The sequence below is a fragment of the Panthera tigris genome, chromosome E1 (genome assembly GCF_018350195.1).
Source record: "Panthera tigris isolate Pti1 chromosome E1, P.tigris_Pti1_mat1.1, whole genome shotgun sequence".
NCBI lineage: Eukaryota > Metazoa > Chordata > Mammalia > Carnivora > Felidae > Panthera > Panthera tigris.
In genome coordinates, this window is record NC_056673.1 from 48,381,592 (window position 1) to 48,401,423 (window position 19,832).

The window sequence follows — 19,832 nt, forward strand, 5'->3', positions numbered from 1 at the left end:
AGAACAGTTTTTCATAGTTTATCTGCATATGTATTAAATACAGAAATATATTTTGAACTGTATATTTCTATACAAATGTATGCTTATTGTAGTGTGAATTGTTCATGTTGAATTACTCAATATAATAACACAAGAATACTAGAGAAAGAGCGATAACTTACGACCCTGTTTGACAGTGACTGCCAAACGTCCATTCCTGCTTTCTTACTCATGGAGCCCTGATTTGATTTAAGGTGGCCTTAGGCACAGTTTTCAAACTGCAGTCTCTCACCTTGAGGATGGAGCTTACCTTTTAATGCAGCTCCAGTGAATGAGACGCAAACAGCATAGTTAATTTGCTATTGACAAGAACTTGCAGGAACGCTCCTGAACAGGGCATTCAGCTCCGCCAACACGGACCCTTTGCCCTTCCCTTCCCAGATGTTCAGAGCTGCAGAAGCCATTTTGCAACTATTAGGGGCAGGTTGAATTGCAGAGTCCTTAACCCTGACATCTTTGAACTGCCAATGTAACAGCCTCTTTCTGAACTTGTGGCACAGGAAAACATAAAGGGCCTATGTTGTTTAAGCTATGCATGGTTACTTGGGTTTTCTCTTACATGTAGCTGAAGTAATGAATGCCTGAGGCACCATACAAGGAAAACACAACCCCCACTCCTTTTTAAACCTCTCCTTCCTTCTTTAAACACTAAACGTTCACAGAAATGCACCCAGACCCTTTTTGCTCCTAATTTGACCACCAAGTTTTACTGTTAGGTTTTTTGAAGCCAGAGTTACACAATAAAGGAGTGTTGTTGTTGTTATTTTTCTGACGCTTGAACGGAATGGGGAATGATGTATGAGGAAGCAGAATCTTTTGTATCTATGGCAACCGAGAACACTGTGTTTTTATACAAGCTAAGTATTTTACAAGACTTTTTTTATTTTTTTGTTAAATTGTTGAAGGAAAATGGAGTGGGGCCTTGCATTTTCGGTCAGTATAATCTAAAATGACATGTGTTTCGTTTTCTTGTATTAGTTATTATTTACTTTGAATGTGTCTTACCATTTAGGTATAAGAGGTCTTTTTATGTGCTTTAAATTGTTTTCTGTTTTGATTTTAGAAGATACTTCTGTTTTTTTTTCTTGAAGATATTCTGGGTTTTTTTTTAGAAACTTTGAGTACATAAAGCTTAGTTTTTATTTCAAATTCTGAATATTCAAAATTTTAAAATACTTATTATTTACCTTAATATTCAATCTGTACCCAAGTAAAATAGGAACCTAAGATCAATTTCATATGAAGATCTGTCTTAAAATTACTAAATAAAACAGGTCTTCCCTCCTTGGTTTACCTTCTCTTTTTTCTTTCCCCTTTGCTTTTGCCAATCATTTTATTCATCCTTAAGGATTAAAAAAATTGTTTTTAATGTTTTATTTATTTTTGAGAGAGAGACAGAGCGTGAGCAAGAGAGGGTCAGAGAGAGGGAGACCCAGAATCCGAAGCAGGCTCCAGGCTCCGAGCTGTCAGCACAGAGCCCGACGCGGGGCTCGAACTCACGAACCGTGAGATCATGACCTGAGCCGAAGTCGGACGCTCAACCGACTGAGCCACCCAGGCACATCCCTAAGGATTTAATGCATATTTATTCTGCGCACCATGCTGATAAATTAATAATTAAGATAGAAGAGAATTATAAATCATATTTCCTTCTATTTGCTGGCTCATGATCTAGATGAACAAAGTTCACACATTTGAAACACTTCCACATTACAGAGAAAAACAGAGTGTCCTATGAAAATAGATCCTTGAGCATTGAGAGAAGGAAGGCATTAATGTCGGTTGGTGGGATTAAAGAACACCTCAGGGGCGCCTGGATGGCTCACTTGGTTAAGTGTCCCACTTCGGCTCAGGTCATGATTTCACGGTTCGTGAGTTCGAGCCCCGCTTCGGGCTCTGTGCTGACCGCTCGGAGCCTGGAGCCTTCTTGGATTCTGTCTCCCTCTCTCTCTGCTCCTTCCCTGCTTGTGCTCTGTCTCTCTCTTCGTCAAAAATAAATAAACATTAAAAAAAAAAAAAAAAAGAACACCTCAGAGAGGAGAGAAGACTTGAGTCAGCCTTGAAGATGATCCCTTTGGATGAGGAAACAAATGAAGGGACTTTCCGGATAGTGCAACGAGCAAAAGTCTAAAGAATCAAGAACAGACTTGGCTTGTTTGGGAAATGCCAATGATACCAGAGTTTGGAAAGGCCAATGATACTAGAGTAGAGGGAGTGCCCGACTGCTCGGGACAAATTAAGGAGCTTTCTGTGTGAGGTCTACTGTGAAAAGCATTGAAGGAGAGAGAGCCTTGACACCCACATCTTGAGTCAGAGACGAAAGAAAGCTCTTAGTACGGAAGGCTTGAATGTGTCTCCTTCAGTAATTCCTTAATGAATTTATTGTTGGCCACAATACTGACTACCTGTAGATCAATAGCCTTAGAACACCGATCGTTGAACTTGGAAGCAGATGACTCAGTGTTATTAGGGTTGCACAGAGAAATCCTTAGGCTAAATCTCGTGCCGTTATGTAGATACTCCAGACTTCACTGTGAGAAACAGAAACTGCACTGTACTGTTGGGTAGCGGTCGTGAGCGGCCATATGCATTTTGTTCTCGTCCAGTGAAACTGGCTGCTCTTCAGCGAACATTTTTGCCCCTAGAGAATTAAGGTTTAATGATCATGTCTGAATAAATGCACTTGAACTGGGAAGGAAGCATTCTTAGGGTTCATCTTCCCCAGTATTCATGTTTTGTCTAATCCTAGCAATTACCAAAAGGTAACCTGAAAGAGAGCATGGTGTACAAGCTGAAAAAAAAAGAAATATCTCAACCTACCAGTGAAGCAGAATAATAAGTAATAATAAGCAGAATAATAAGTGAGAATAATAAGTAAGAGTAGCCAGTGATAGGATGATTGTCACACTAACTGACGATTGTCTCAGAAAAAAAATATCTTCTGAGGAAAAACTAAGCCAGGGAAAGAAAGACAAATGAGGGGCACCTGGGTGGCTCAGTCAGTTAAGCTTCCAACTTTGGCTCAGGTCGTGATCTCACAGTTGGTGACTTCGAGCCCCGCATGGGGCTCTGTGCTGACAGCTCAGAGCCTGGAGCCTGCTTCGGATTCTATGTCTCCCTCTCTTTCTGCCCCTCCCCCACTTGTGTGTGCGCTGTCTCTCTCTCTCTCTTTCTCTCTCTCTCTCTCTCAGAAATAAACATTAAAAAAAGACATGAAAAACTGCACTATGAATATAAGTTGCCATTTTCATGTTATCGATGTGGAGAGATTTTTCATTACCAAACGTAAGAATTTTTCTTTCTTGCCACCTATGAGCGACCATCTGGCAAGAGCAAGGATAATAATACATCATCTCTAATTTTGTATGTGCTAGAAAGCATCAGATCCAACGTGATTTTGTATTTGTTACAGAGAACCTGGCGCTATTAAATGTTGAAAATTGTTTATTCAGCAAATCTCAAACCTAGCTGCATATACTTGGTCTGTCTTGGGTTTTTTTGTTTGTTTGGTGGTGGTTTTTTTTTTTTTTTTTTCATTTGATTGGTATTTACGGAGTCCCTAGATGCACCAGGCAGTGTGCCAAATTGTTGGGATACATGAGTGAATGCGGGGTTGCATTACGGTGGGCAAGGCAGATCTTAAAATGAGCCCTAGATGAAGAAGTCAATTGCGTAGGGTACTTGAAGGTTATATGTTCTATGGTAAAAAGGAACAGTAAAACAAGGAAAGGGAGACTGGGAGGGCGGGGGGGCAAGGCTGCAATTTAAAATAGGGTGGTCAGGGAGACTTCAGTACCAAGATAACATTTAAGCAGAAACTTAAGACTTTGAGAAAGAAGTCATGTGAATATCTGAGGAGAAGCTTCCAGACACCAAGGCGAGAGCATCTCTGGCATGTCGTCCACCCAGCAAGGAGGCAGGTGGGCTGCAGTGGGGGGGGGGGGGGGTATAGAGTGGTAGAGGTGAATTGAGAGGGGTACCTGGGATTGGATCACATGAGGCCTCATGGAATGTGGTGTTGTGTTTGGCTTTAAAATTTTTTTTTTATAATAACAGCTTTATTAAGATACAATTCACATACCAGCAATTAATTCATTGTAAGTGTCCAATTTAATGGTTTTTATTATATTCAACCTTCCGTAACCATCCCCACAATCAATTTTAAGTTTCCATTGCCCCTCAAAGAAATCTGTTACCCTTTAGCAGTCAGCAACCCACACTCCAGCCCCTCTCACTCCAGGCAACCAGTAATCTACTTTCTATGCCTTCTAGATATTCAGTAGAAACAGGATCATATAAAACATAGTCTTTCGTGACTGCCTCCTTTCACTTAGCGTAGCATTTTCAAGGTTCATCCGTGTTAACGTGTGTTAGTATTTCATTCCTTTTCATGATTGAACGATACCCCTCTGGGTGGATATACAACACTTTGTTTATCCATTCATCAATTGATGAACATCTGGGTTATCTCCTCTTTTGGGCTATTAGGAGTAATGCTGCTATGAATATTTATCTGCAAGTTTTCGTGTGGGTGCGTGTTTTAATTTCTCACCCAGGAGTGGACTTCCTGGAACATGTGGTAAGTATGTTTAACCTTTTGAGGAACTACCAAACTATCTTCCACTGGCCTTCCTACCAGCAGGGTTTCTCCACATCTTCACCAGCTCTTGCTATTAGCTGTCTTTTGATTCGGACCGTCCTAGTGGGCGTCAAGTGGTACGTCATTAGTGTTTTAATTTGAAATCGCCTAATTACAGTGATGTCGAACATCTTCTCATGTGCTTGTTGGCCCATTGTATATCTTCTTTGGAGAAATGTCTTTTCAGTTCCTTTGCCCATTAAAAAAATTTTTTTTAACGTTTTTTTAATTTTTGAGAGCAAAAGAGACAGAGTGTGAGCAGGGGAGGGAGACACAGAATCCAAAGCAGGCTCCAGGCTCTGAGCTGTCAGCACAGAGCCCGATGCAGGGCTCGAACTCACAAACCGCGAGATCATGACCTGAGCCGAAGTGGGAAGCATAACCGACTGAGCCACCCAGACACCCCTGCCTATTTTAAAATTGAGTAAAATTGTCCACTTCTTACTGAGCCATGAGCAATCTTTATTCTTGATACAAATCCCTTATCAGATGTATGGTTTGCAGATATTTTCTCCCATTCAGCACACATCTAGGCCTTAAAAAATCTTGTTGAGTAAGTATTTGAATGTTCAAAATTATATTCGCATTACAATGTTACTATAGAATTAGAATTTAGTTAATTATATATCAATGCTAATTTCCCTGACTTAACCTATTAAATATGAGTAATAAATGGATAGACCTTTCATAATCTTACCATCTTTAAATTCAGTATTATGATTGGTAGGGGGTGTTTAAAATCTGCCATTTTAATGAATGGGCAAATTATAAAAACATGGAATGTAATTAGTTTTTTGTTTAAAAAATACATTTGATTTTTAAATCTTATAGATGGAAAAAGTAGAAGCAGATCTAACCAGATCCAAGTCTCTTCGCGAGAAACAGTCAAAGGAGTTTCTATGGCAGCTGGAGGACGTCAAACAGCGATATGAACAGCAGGTTGGTCTTTCATTTTGATGATGCCTTTGAATTTTTAAATGCATGTGCAATCTCTCTTTTAAAAATCTCATTATATCACGGACACCTGGCTGGCTCAGTCAGTGGAGTGTGTAACTCTTGGATCTCGGGGTCGTGAGTATGAGCCCCACATTGGGAATAGAGACTACTTAAAAATAAAAAAAATTTTTAAGTTTATTTATTTATTTTGAGAGAGAGAGAGAGAGGGAGGTAAGGGCAGAGAGGGAAGGAGAGAGAGGATTCCAAGCAGGCTCCATACTGTCAGTGCAGAGGCCAATCAAAGCAGGGCTGAAACTCACAAACCGTGAAATCATGACCTGAGCCAAAATCCAGAGTTGGACACCTAACCGACTTAGCCACCCAGGCGCCCCAAAAATAAAATTCTAAAAAAAATATCATTATATCATAAAATCCCTGCCCAGTGAAAATTTTACTAAGAATGTTGTTACCAGTGTATGGGAGTCATTTAAAATAAGATCTGTTTCGGTAGAATCCAGAAACAGAATTTTAGCTGTTCGCTGAAGTCTGTTCCGACAGTTTATCCATCTGCATGTTGAATTGAAACATTTATTGTGATTCCTGAGTCCTTCTGTTCCTGGCAGGGCCTAAGTGTGACTCACTCATTTATTTGAGAAGCGGTTTTGGGTGCCCACCATGTCCCGACCCTGGACGGAGCTGTCAGCAGGACCGACAGTGTTCCTTTGCTCACAGAGCATACACACTCCACTTGGTGCGCAGCCAACCCATTAATAAAAAACCAAACAAAACCAAACAGATGAGATAATTTTGAAGAGTGATTTATGAAGTCGCGAGGAGGTGTGTACAGAGGCCTCGTCGGGGAGAGTCGGGAAGGGGATTACCGGCACTGACAGGTGGTCAGGGAAGCCCTCTGAGCAGGGAACTTTGTGCTCAGAATCTTGAAAACTAGGACTGAGCCAGCCATGAAGCCTCTGGAAGAAGAGTATTCTGGACTGAGGGAGCAGTGTGTGCAAGGATCTGATGAGCGCCAGCTGGGAGCGTTCAAGGAACAAAAGATGACAGTAAAGTGGGGGAGTGCCTGGGTGGCTCAGTTGGTTAAGCGTCCGACTTTGGCTCAGGTCGTGATCTCATGGTTCATGAGGTCAAGCCCGTTTCAGGCTCTGAGCTCACGGTGTAGAGCCTGCTTCGGAACCTCTGTCCCCCTCTCTCTCTCTGCCCCTCCCCTGCTCTCTCTCTCTCTCTCAAAAATAAATAAACATAAAAAAAAATGACAGTAGAGGCTGGTTCAGCATGTATGTAGAGAGGAAGCTTCTAGCTGTAGGAGATGGGGTGAGAATTTGGCTAGGACCAGGACATCCGGGGTAGTGTCTTTTCTAAGAATGTAGTCCAGCTAATTCTTGGAATATTTAAGATGGCTATTAATTTTTACTTATTTGTCTAATTTATTTCCCTAATTTCCTTAACATCTGGAAAAAATGTTAATTAGCTTAATCACTAAGAAAAATTAAAGATAGTATTTGAACCTTTTTATTCTGAAAACCTCGATAATTTTTTTCATTATTGTATTTTCAATTCCTTATTAAATGGGTACTGCATCAAAAACTAATTAATCCCTTGTGATTACGGGATTCAAATCCCTCTCCGAAGTGATAGCAATTAGGGACTCAGTTGAGTTCCATGAAAAGAAAGTCTGGTCTGACATGTGACCTGACTGTTGGTACGTTGTTGTTGCTGTTTTCATCTTAAAATGTTGGTAAAAATACCTGAGTTACTTTGACAGGAATGGTGTAAAGGCAAAAGAGTTCCAAAGACAGAAGTTTGCAAATCGGTCCTTCTTTGTTATTGCCATCATCTGTATTGTCCTGCTCCATTCTGCTTCAGCACTTCCCTAAAACGTTACATGAACGTGACCTTTTGGGCCCGTGCCCATTTCTTCCTTCTCTGACATTATGGCATTAATCACCTCATCATTCCTTACACTGAAATCAGCTCTTGTAAAATACCATCTAGAGCTGTTCTTAATCCAGAATGGAGTACCAGGGAGCAGAAACTGTCTGTTACTTTTCTTCCAGCCTCAGTTACATTATGTTTCTGTGATTGAGCCGATAATAGAAATACATTATCGAATTCATTATTGTTTAATTGACTTGGGTGGGAAGTGGGGATAAGAAAGAAACTGAGGTCATAGCCAAATATAGATAAGAATATTAAGAATGGGCAGTAAGTGTTGCATATTGTCATGTTCTAGTTACAAGTATAATGGAGGTGATTCTTGGATTGAAAGCGATATTAGAAGCAAAAACAATAACCAGAAAAACGTTACTTCCTCTAAGTAAACTGGTGGAGGAACAGGGGAGAGAGACACAGATATGACTCAGAAACTGTTGTGTTTCAGGATGAGTGTAAGGGGTAGGAGCATTTTCTTGGAGAGTTTAAAAAATTGTATTTTCATTTTGATGATAATTGTGTAGGTGACGAATTTATAGCCAGAGATAGCCACGTGACTTCAGCGCCTGATTTGCATTATATTGTGATTGTTTTCGCAGAGCTCTGGCTTTTTAAAGTTGGACGCATAAGGAAAACCACCACGGAAAATTAACATTTGACTAAATAAAACTTATTTTAAGTTAAAAAAAGGAATAATACTTGCAACAAATGCGATAGGCAAAGAATGACTCCCTTATGAAATTAATAAATTTATAACAAATAAAAATAATTAGCATTTAAATTAAGTAATTAGCACAAATCATAAGAAAATCATTAATGTCCCGATAAATGACCTGGCAAAGGGCCGAAGGAGATAAGAAATGAATAAACGACAGTGTAGAAACATCTACAGCCTTGGCGTTAATAAAAATGCAAATTAGAATTAACAATGATGTGCCATCTAAAGTTGGCAAAAGTTTAGTGAAATTTGTACTTTCATATATTGCTGATGGCATTTAAATTAATGTAGCCTTTTTGGAGAGGATTTTGGCGCTATCTACCAAGAGTCATAAAAAGTGTTTACACCCGCTGGCCCAATTATTGTTAATCTCAGACAGAAATAGTCAAACAATAATGTCAATTATCATTTAGGTGATGGAATCACGGTTGGTTCTTTTTCTACATTCCTTACTTTCCACATCATGATAGCGTCTTTTTAAATGTGACAGTCATGTTTTTAGTTTACGAATAAACTTACATAAACTTCATTTGAAAGAATGTCAAGTTTCAAAGTCTTTTCTCAGAATGATCGTTTTAAAAATCTACCAAAGTTTATCCTTTGTATAGTCTTGCTTAAAAATGCTTAATTAGAGGAATTAATTAATCTTTTAAAGAATTGATGCTATTGATAGAAACTACATGCTGTTGCATTAATTTTTCTGTATTTCACTTTCATGAAAAAGGGATAAATGATACAAGTGGTATGCAAATGCATAACAGGAAATTAAAAAAAAACACCTCGCACAAGGATCCCTCAGGTCTTGGTGATTTCACCCACTTTATTCTTCCTATATCTGTAGGCCTGTTTATTAGACTTGAGAATGGAGATCCCAGGCAGTAACTTGCTAGGGAAAGACAAAGGCAGGAATCTGAGCTAGGAGATTTTAGGAGAATATTTACCAATGTGATAATGTACCAACTTTTTAAAACCTTTTCCAGCAGAAAATTCTGTTAACAGGAACAGTATTCCCCCAGACCTCTCCAAATTGTTAAGATTTTTGCTGGGAAAGTTTATCATAAGCAATGATAAGCATGTAGTTGTGGTCCCTGCAAGCTAGCGCAAGTTCACTAAAAATGCAGCCGATTAAACTAAGCTCATTTCCTTCTTTGAACAGGGGGGCCAGGCTGGTAGATAAAGAAAGGGGAATAGATATAGTATAACTGGACTTCGCTGAGCCATCTGGCAAGGTCCCTCACAAAGGCAATATGGGAAAATATGGTTTAGATATTGGTGCATTTATGTGGTTAAGTGAGAGTTCAAAGGGCCATCTCTGAATGACTAGTGTCGACCTGAATTGAGATTTCTGAGTGTGTCAGTCACTGGATGATGATAAAGAGGTAAAGTTCCCTGCTTCCATAGAGCCCAGAGGAGTAGTTAACACGGAGGATAGGACAATCAGTTCTCTGAAGCTTTAAACAGCTGAAATTAAGATGATTAAATTTATTGGGATTGAATATAAAATCCTATGCTTAGATGATACAATCATCTGCAAAAAATACGAGGCAAGGGTCGGGGGTAATGTAAGGGAGGGGCATAAACGGTGGGGACAGCAAGGAAGACAGAAAAAAATGCCTGGGATGGTGGGGATAATGGTCCTAGCACATTGTTTACGTATCGGGTCACATAAGAAATAAGTCCGTTGTGGTCACCACGTCTTAAGTAGGACACCGACAGACAGACATGTTCAAATGAAAGTCTCCAGAATATAGAAAGGCTTGGAACCATCTCAGAGGAGATTTGCCGAGAGAAGACAAGAAATATTAGAGATATTAGAAATATTAGAGAATAGCAGATCTGTTTCTTTTTATTATTTTTTTTTAATGTTTATTATTTATTTTTGTGAGAGAGATGGACTGTGACAGAGTGCAAGCAGGGGAGGGGCAGAGAGAGAGAGGGAGACACGGAATCTGAAGCAGGCTCCAGGCTCTGGGCCCGATGTGGGGCTCTAACTCACGAACCACGAGATCATGACCTGAGCCGAAGCTGGACTGAGCCTCCCAGGCGCCCCCACATCTATTTATTTTTGGAGTCAAGGTCTGTCATACAGGAAACCTGAGGACTGGTCTGTGTGGTAATATCCCAACAGCCAGCAGTTGGTAGCACCTGCTCCGGGCCACGTATCTCTCCTACACGGTCCACGTGAATTGAGCCGTGTCCCCCCTCACAGGAGGGGGAGGCAGAGACCATTACTTGTCCTTCCCATCTTCTAGCTGTAGAAACTGAAGCACATCCTCTTAAGTAACCTGAGGTCCCGCACACTTCACAGATGAGAGAATCAGAACCTGCACCAGAGCCACGCTCCGACCCCCCTGGCAGTTCCGGGGGGCAGACACTGAAGCCATGTGTAGGTAGTACTGTGAGGCATATTTTGAGTCATTTTGAAATAGTCCTTTCCTAAAGAATTATTCAAATGGGCAATGGTGTATCTCGTGAGAGAGTAAGTTCCCCAGCCCGAGCCTGTGGAAGTGCCCGTCGGGCGTGTTGTGGACGGACCCTGTGCCCTTGGGGGGGCTGTCCCACTGCTAAGGTCCCTTCCAAATCCAGTGTTCGGTGACTTTCTGTTCTTTTGCCTGATTAGACCACAGCCCGTCTGTGCACCTCTTGACAGACGTAGATCTCTTGTAGGTGTAGACGAGTCGGCAACACCACCGGCTCGTTGACTTACGTACCTGTCTGGCTGGACTTCCTTATTTCAGGGCTTCTGCCGACATTCAGGTCCGAGTGTGACGATTCTTCTATTACTTTGTCTGACTTTTCTACAACGTGTGAGATCTTAAGTGATATGGCTAATAGCATTTCACACTGGAAGGAGATGTCAATGCTCATCTCCCAGGCCCTTCTTTCTCAAACTGGGGTAGTGAGTGAGCCACGGTCAGGGCGTATGTGAAGCTACCATATAAGCTTCCTGGAAGGTTCGAGTCACCTGATGATTTTGTGGGAAAGCAAAGCAGTTTTACTATTGAGGGCACCATCATATTAAAACAAACATAGACTTTCCTGTTTTGTAAAATGCAAAGTTCTCATGAATTTATAAGATAAAATAGGGCATTTCAAAGAAACTTCCAGCTTGCAGAGGCTGCTTCAGGCTATGCCCTCAGATCCCCCCCGGAAGGCGGAGGGGGGTTGCTATTCATTTTCACTGCTGCTGGGGGTACTTCGGTGGAAAAGTTGTAGAAGCACTTATCTAGTGTAATCCTCACTTAAAAAAATTTTTTTTTAAATGTTTTATTTATTCTTGAGAGACAGAGAGAGACAGAGCATGAGCATGGGGCGGACAGAGAAAGAGGGAGACACAGAATCTGTAGCAGCTCCAGGCTCTGAGCTGTCTGCACAGAGCCCGACGCAGGGCTCGAACTCACAAGCAGTGAGATCGTGACCTGAGCCGAAGTCGGACGCTCAACCGACTGAGCCACCAGGCGCCCCGGTCCTCACTTTTTATCATGAGAATTGACATCCAGAGGGAATGAACGACTTGTGCTTGTGGGGCCTCAGTTTCCTTACTTGATTTTCATCTTTGAGTCCCTCTCATATAGAAAACATCATGCCAGTAGCTGCAATGAAGTGAAAAAAGCAAAGTGGTATTTTAAAATATTTCAGCCAGAGTGCAGGCATAAAGTGGGCAGCTGTGGAGAGAAAAACATCAAACACATGGGCTAAACACTCACACAAATATCCTGTAAAGCCCAAGCTTTCATCAAGATTTCCTGTTTCTTTCCTGTATAACCCATTGGAACAAAAAGACAATTCTAATTGTCTGCACAACCCTCATTCAAGCTGGAAACAAACAGCAAACCAGGCATGCTAGGATTTCCTGAACTATGGAGATTTTTTTGGCAGTCCCATCAGATCATTCTTTAGTCTTATATTTTATATCTTCTCTTTTCACTACAAAGCCTTTAAAGGGAAATGTAGTTCAACAGATAAACAAGTGGTCGAATTCTTGGGAAAGAATAGATGGTTATTGTCAATGATTGTTAAAAAACACCGAAGGGCCAGCCGCTTACATGTCACTATTATTTGAAACTTAAAAATATTTTGGCAGCAAAGAGAGTGTAAAGATGAGACAAATTATACCAGGTAAGTAAGTAGTTGGGAAATTTTACGATCAGTTGAGATACTCAGTTTGCAGCCAGGCTGTGCTTCCCAGGTTTTTCCCCTGCAAGTGTTTTAGTTTTTTGTTATCTCAATTTTTTTTTTTTAGCTTCATTGGAGAAGGAGACAGTACAAAGCAAGATGTGGAGGAAGAGAGTGAAGGCACTGACTAGTCAGGGTGCACTTCCCGCCCCCACCCCCGGCCCCGCCCCCACCCCCGGCCCCGCCCCCACAAGGCAGAGGTGTGCAGGCGGGACCCCAGCCCAGGGAGAGGGTGTTGGCATCAGAGCGGAGGGGTAGGCCTCTGCTGTAACTAGTGAAAAGAGGAGGGAGGACAGATGCACAGAAGTTTGTATATCTGCAGCAAGGAAATGAGGACACTCTTGTTCCTAAGAGGTTTTCCTTTTGTGAGAGAGGAGGCGAGATGCTTTGCTGAGACTGAAGGAATTATGTGGGCGGCAGGGCTGAGAGATGTGGGGATCGTGTGATATTGTTGGGGAGATGGCATGACTGATCTGACTAGGACAACCTGGGTGAAACTTCTTTTTGGCACTGAGGTCCCCGATGAGGTTAATGACCGTGAATTTGGGGGTCTCTTCAAAATGGATTTTCATGGGATTTCTCGCTTTCCGAACATGCAGGAGCATTCATCGTACCTCGGGTCCGCTCTGTCATTCTGTTTGTCGTCGTCCTGCTCACTTACCTTAACTCTTTTTAAGTCTTTTGGCTCGGCTTTCCTTTTCCAGTTTGTAACCAATAATTTTTGAGCCTAAGCTATGTATCAGCCACCCTGTTCTCTCCGCGGTGGTCGAGGAAGAGGCATTCTTGATCCATTACTGCTGCAAGGCACACATTGGTCCTACAGGCCATGGGCAAAGTGCCAGATTCCTGGACGTGAGCCTGTGGCGCCACAGAGGCTGGGCCTGTGTGTCTGTGGCGTGGGTCCACAGAATGGGCGTTGATGCTTCGTGAAAGGTGCGTACAGCAGGCCTCTTCCTTTCTGTTTGCTTGCTTGTTTGGAACTTTCCTCATCTCAGTTAAGACAAATGGCCCTTTTATCTGGAGTGGGAATGAAGAGGGCGATGGTGAACACATCTGTTTTCAGTAACTGTAATGTGAAGCATGTATGTTTCATTTCAGGGGTACTTCATTTGAACAATGCTTCCTAGATAGCGGTATGGCTGATTGAGGATTCCCATTCCCTAGATCCCTTAGGAGTCTAAAAGAGAAGCAGTGACTTTCCAACCATTCATTATTTAACGTATGTTTATTGAGCAACTACTTTGTGCTAAACACTGTTCCAGGTGCTTAGGATATGGCAGTGAACACAATAGTCTCTATTATTACGATAGAGGAGACAACAATACCTCTCTCTCTCTCTTTTTCTCTCTCAAAATGTAAGGTAAGATAATGCTAATTGCTATGAAATAAAGCAAGATCAGATGTTGGAGTGAAAGGGCTATCTTATATAGAGTTGTTTCACAGAAGGTGTTATTTTCGATAAGGTCAGTGGAAGGTTCTAAAGAAGTGATGTTCTCTATAAAGAATTAAAACCTGCATGAAGGGAAGGAGGAGACCACACAAAACTTGAGGTACGGAGAGAATATTTTGCGTAGAAGGAATGGGCTTGTATGTGGCTGGCATGGAGTGAGTGAGGGAGAGAGTGTTAGGAGCCAAGGTCAGGCTGTGGACAGCTTGCACCATGTTCATGTCCCACTGTGGTGGGAAGCTTCGGTTTTATTCTGATGATGGAGAGCCGTGGGAACATTTGAGCAAGATCTGATCTGCTTCTTAAAACGCCTTCTCTAGCTGCAGTGCAGAGCATTGATTGTAGGGAAGGCAGGGAGGCCAGCCAGGAGACGAAGGCGGTGGTCTGGTGAGAGACGACCCTGTTTTGGACCCAGGGGGGTACGCTGGGGGTGACAGCAAGTGGTCAGACTGGGCCGTATTTTGTAGGAAGGACTTGTTAATGGATGCGAAATGGAGTGTGAGGGGAAGAGGGAACTCAAACACGACTCCTGACTTTCCCAGCCCAACAACCAGGTGAATGGTGGTGACAGACACAGACCTGTGAGTAGAGAGAGAAGAGAAAGGAGGTCCCAGGGCTGAGCCCAGGGCTACTACAACACCTGGAGATGCGGAGGAGGTGGAGGAAATACCGAGACCGGAAAGAACAGCCAATGAGGCAGCAGGGAGACTCGGAAGGTCTGTTTTCCCATAAACCATGTGCAGTGAGCGTTTCAGGAAGGAAGAAGCGAGTGACCTCTTGTTTCAGGTGTTGCCAAGAAGGGAAATCAGATGGAGACGGAGAGCTGGCCGACGGACTCGGCGAGAAGGTCTTTCGCCACCTCATTCAAGGCCAGTTTCAGTGGAAGGCGGGAACAGAACCCTGAGTGATGGGGCTGGAGAGAGAATGGGACGTGAGCACCCCTTTTGGGAGATTTCGAAGGAAGGGAGCTGAGAAATGAGGTGGTAGCCTGCGGGGCATGCAGGGTCAACGGGAAGGTTTTAGAAAATGAGATAGGTACGAAGGTCCGTTTGCTGATGACCATCGTCCGTCGGAGAAGACGATGTCGGTGATGCAGACCCTGGTGGGATCATTGTGAGAGCAAGTGCTTGATTTGGCAAGGGGGGATGGCACCGGAAGGCGGGGCTCTCCTGAGGTGGCAACAAGGACGGCCACCCATTTGAGTCACAGGAAAGGCAGAGGCTACCTAGGCAGGTAGACATGTCAACGTGATGATGAGAGGAAGCCATTCCCTTCAAACTCTTTCTGTTGTTTGTTCCTGAATGCCACCTGCTTCATTCAAGATGGTGAATGATTGTGAAGCATTATAGTAGGTGGTGTGTGGAAAGTAAAAAGAAAGTAAAGGCACAGTCCATGTTTTGGAGGAATTTTTAACCTGGTTGATCTCTTTGTCCTTCTGAAGCCCATACCAGCCGTAAATCCCACGCTAGCCAGAAACCCTGATGATTTTTGTATTTCATATTCATTCTGCAGCAGTGATGTGCCAGATTAAGACAAACTGAGTGCATTTTAGAGGAACAGACATCAGGCAAAAGAAATTGAAACTAAAACGTACAGTGAAGGCATGTTTTCCCCCCAAATCCTGAACTCTAAGAGAGTGAATTCTCAGTTAATGAATTTTCTCAATTTTGAGTGGCTTAAATTGACCATCATTAAACCGTGAAGAAGAATCTTGAAATATTGGACTATCTGAATGAATCCTTCCTGGGTTTTAACTGAGATCTGGCAGATAAGGACCCAGAAAATAGTAGCCAGTTTTCCAAAAAGTTGTGAAAGCTCAAGGTCATTGTCACTCATGACCCGCAGGCGCCGGGAAGGTATTTTGCAGTGTTCAGTGGGAAAGAAGGCTGCAGAGAAGAGTGCTGGCTTCCGATACTTGCAGCATTTTCCTTCCTTTCCTCCGTGGCTGCTGGTGCGCTTGCGGCCTTCAGCCCTTAGGTATCCTAAGCTTTAGGAACGTCAGCTCGCTCTTGTCCCCGCTACTGATGCCTCAGTAGAGAGGAAGAGGGGAAGCAGCTGCACGTGCTGGCGGGCCCTCGTTCCATCCCGAATAGCAGTTAGCACAGCAACACTAACCTTTAAAGAGAAGAGGACTTGCATTAACTACACGGAACCGTTGACAGATTCCGTTGATGGCTTCTTTGGTTGTAGTGGACATCTAGTCCTAGAGCCCCACGGCCACCCGCAGGTGACAGGTTCTACTTCTGCTCTTGACACACGGATGACTTTGTGCTTTTTTTTGTCGTTGCTGTTGGTGCCTGTTTCTGCGAAGATGTTGTTCGTGAAGTCAGACTGTGCTGTGGCATTTTCTGTGCCAACTTGTGCTGAATTTTCACTCTGACTCCAAAGGCTCAGAGCAGATTGTATATGTCCTTAGGTTTATCTTTTCTTTTTTAAAGTTCTTATTTGAATTCCAGTTAGTTAGCATACAGTGTATTATTAGTTTCAGGTGTACAATATAGTGATTCAACCATTCTGCCCATTGCTCAGGGCTCATCATGATAAGTGTACTCTTAATCCCTGGAAAATCCTTGTTTTTTTCTTTAAATGGCTACCTCTTCAAAGTACCCCTTGAACTATTAACCCTATATGTATGTAATTACTCACAATAGTTGAACTGACCTTCGTCTCTCTTTTTAAAAAGGTAACACATTTCAATAGTTGGTTTTACGAGGCATTGGTCTTCCCTACAACTTTACTCGAGCTGAACCAGGCTGGGGGGATCCAGAACTGCCATAGCGTAGTACTGAGGAAGAGTTCAAAAAGTCTCAGGAAAATGAGAATATTCGAATGATACTGCTACTTTAGACCAGATAACCTACTCCGCGGGAGGGCCTAGAAGATACTGCCTTCACTAAGGTGTTGAGGAATGCACTGACAGTGGGGGCACTGATACTGTTGAGCAGCTACGCGGTGGCTTCCTCCACGTGCTGGCACCTGTCGCGGGAGATGCTGCCATGGAACTGGGCTGCCTACTTCCAAGAGGATGGTAGGGTTCCAAAATGGCAGATGCCAGCTGGAGGTGGGGCACTTGAACGTCAGATGGAAGGTAGAAGTGATTCCTCCTATGGGCCCCAAGGCTAGGGAGGCAATCAAGGTGTCTAGTCGGGCAGGGCTATGTAAACACAGATGGTGCCTACAGCAGTTGTCCCGGGGGATAAGAGAGACAGAGACCAACGAGAGTACTCCTTGCACAACATCAAGAAAAAGTCAAGAGCTGGTGAGTGAACTTTAGACAATTCTCCACTTGAGTGGAAAATCATGGTCCTTCATCCAGTTTCCAGATCTAAGTTCATAGTTCACGGACCCTTGATAAGGGTTTACAATGCCAAGTAAATATCTCCCCAAGGGGAGCTGTTGCCAGCTGACATGGTACATACAGCACACAGTGGCGGAAGCAGAAATTCCCCTGGAGTCTTATTCTGGAGTGACTCCTGTTAATGTGGTATGAGTATAATTCCAGAAATTTCTGAGAGATGGATAAATAGAAGGCTTTGTAGATACAAAGACAAAAACATTTTTTAAGAAATGAGACTATGCTGGGCGCCTGGGTGGCTCAGTCTGTTGAGTGTACAACTTCAGCTCAGGTCATGGTCTCACGGTCCGTGAGTTCGAGCCCCGCGTCGGGCTCTGTGCTGACAGTTCAGAGCCTGGAGCCTGCTTCAGATTCTGTATCTCTCTCTCTCTCCCCCTCCCCTGCTCATGCTCTGCCTCTTTCTGTCGCTCAAAAATAAGTAAATGTTAAAATAATAAGTAAGTAAATAAATAAAAATCAAAAAAAAAAAAGAAATGAGACTATGCGGTATATTCTACTTATATTAGAATAATCTCATGTGAAATCAGTTGAAGTAAAGAAACAAGGAAAACTTAAGGAATTTCTGAAGTGTAGAAAAATGTTTCTTTACCATATGACAACAGGTGATTTCTTAGAACATTAAGAAATAAAGATAAAAAAATACACGGAGGTTAGAGTCATTTTGAATTTTATGGTTCGATTTTGAGAGCATTAGTTTCCTCACTACAATAAAAAAAAAAATTGACATGCTCAACCCTCCTTCCACCCAGTCCCTTCCCACTCTATTTCGTCAAATTATCGTGTCATTTACACATCGTGGAGGGTTATAGCATTTGTATTCTGTTCTGTAAGCACAAGGATCATAACATCATTACATGGAGTTCGGTTTTTATTGAAACCATTTTTGTGCTCACCACGGGGACATCCAGCACCCCTCCTCCATAGCAGTTTCCTTCACTGTGATTCATCTGTTGAGCGCTGAGATTTCATCACGGAGTTGTTTTTTCCAAGAAGGGCATATAATTGTTGTATTCGCTGCATTTTTGCATGCTTGAAAATCACTCTATGTTCCCTTAGTTTGGGCTGGGCATTACATGCTCTGGTGGACCTTTTTTCCCTGAAGCTTTATACATATGGTTCCACTATATTTTGGCCCTGAGCTGCCCTGGTCGTCTCTTGGTTGCCTGGATTTCATCCTCACGTTTTTGTTTTTTTTTTTTTTCTTCTAGAGTGGTTTGGGTTCCATAGTTTCAAGTTTAGTTGTAGTGTTCTTGAGCTGTTATTTTCCTCAATTGGAAAAAAAAAAGGCTTTTTGTGGCATACGGTGTGTTTCTTTGTTACACACACTCAACTCTTCCTTCCTTCATTCATTACAGGGAAATTTTCTTTTTTTTTTTTTTTTAATTTTTTTAATGTTTATTTATTTTTGACAGAGAGAGAGAGACAGAGCATGAGCAGGGGAGGGGCAGAGAGAGAGGGAGACACCGAATCCGAAGCAGGCTCCAGGCTCTGAGCTGTCAGCACAGAGCCCGACGTGGGGCTCGAACTCACGGACCGCGAGATCATGACCTGAGCTGAAGTCGGCCGCTCAACCGACTGAGCCACCCAGGCGCCCCACAGGGAAATTTTCTGATATATCTGTGTGTACATGGGTTTTCTTGCTATTTGCTCTCCACATTCTCTTCTCTCCTTCATTCTTTCAAGTCTTTTGTCAGTGTCAGTGATTCGATTTTCAGCCATGTTTATTCAGTTGATTGTTGTTTCTAATGGAGAATTTACAATTAACTTTGTGATGGGGTTATTTTGGTCCTTGGTTAATTCTGTTGTTTTATCTTCTTGTCTATGGGTTCTTCTTCTGTAGCCGTCGTGCTCCTACTAGGTCCCCCGTCACTCGCTCCTGATTTTGAGGGTGTGTTTCCTTCCCTCGAGAATGATGGGCCTGCCTTCCTTTCTTCCTTCTCCTTCCCCACCTCTTTTAAAAAACATTTTTGTTTATTATTATTTTTTAATATTTATTTTTGAGGGAGAGAGAGCACGAGCACAGGAAGGGCAGAGAGAGAGGGAGAGAGAGAATCCGAAGCAGGCTCCAGGCTCTGAACTGTCAGCACAGAGCCCAATGTGGGGCTCAAACTCACAGACCATGAGATCATGACCTGAGCTGAAGTCAGATGCTTAACCGACTGAGCCACCCAGGTGCCCCCCCCCCAACTTTTAGTTTGTTTTTTAGTTGGTGTAATATTTTTATAGCTGTCTAGACACTTTTTCCTTTCATCTCACCTGGGCTTTAAGTGGGCAGCACTCTCCAAATCTCTTCATTTTGGTTTATACACGTGAATTGTCTCTGACTCCATTTCTGCCTTTTTTTTTTTTTCAGCCTTTTTTTTCAGCCTAGGTTTCAGTTTGAGGGCAAAGGTATTCTGTTGTATTTACTTTCTGCAGTTTGAGATTAGGATAAGGTCGAGGAGGAGAACTTAGGTGAGGGCAGTGACACACTTTGTTAGAGAAACTGATACCTGCTATGTCTTTTAACATTTTGCTAATGTCTTCCCCCAAGATTTGCTTTCTGTATTGGACCGGTTTTTCTTTTCTTTTCTTT

The 19,832-nt window shown here is 42.6% G+C and overlaps 1 protein-coding gene across 3 annotated transcripts in view; it reads left to right on the forward strand.

Annotated features, from left to right (window-relative positions):
- The window catches only part of CEP112 (centrosomal protein 112), a 408,508-nt gene that overhangs the window by 172,344 nt on the left and 216,332 nt on the right, over positions 1-19,832 (forward strand). For all 3 annotated transcript variants that reach the window (XM_042967095.1, XM_042967096.1, XM_015535456.2), the window contains one exon: positions 5,510-5,617. In XM_042967095.1, the coding sequence (XP_042823029.1) occupies positions 5,510-5,617 (108 nt within the window). The remainder of the gene's footprint in view (positions 1-5,509; positions 5,618-19,832) is intronic.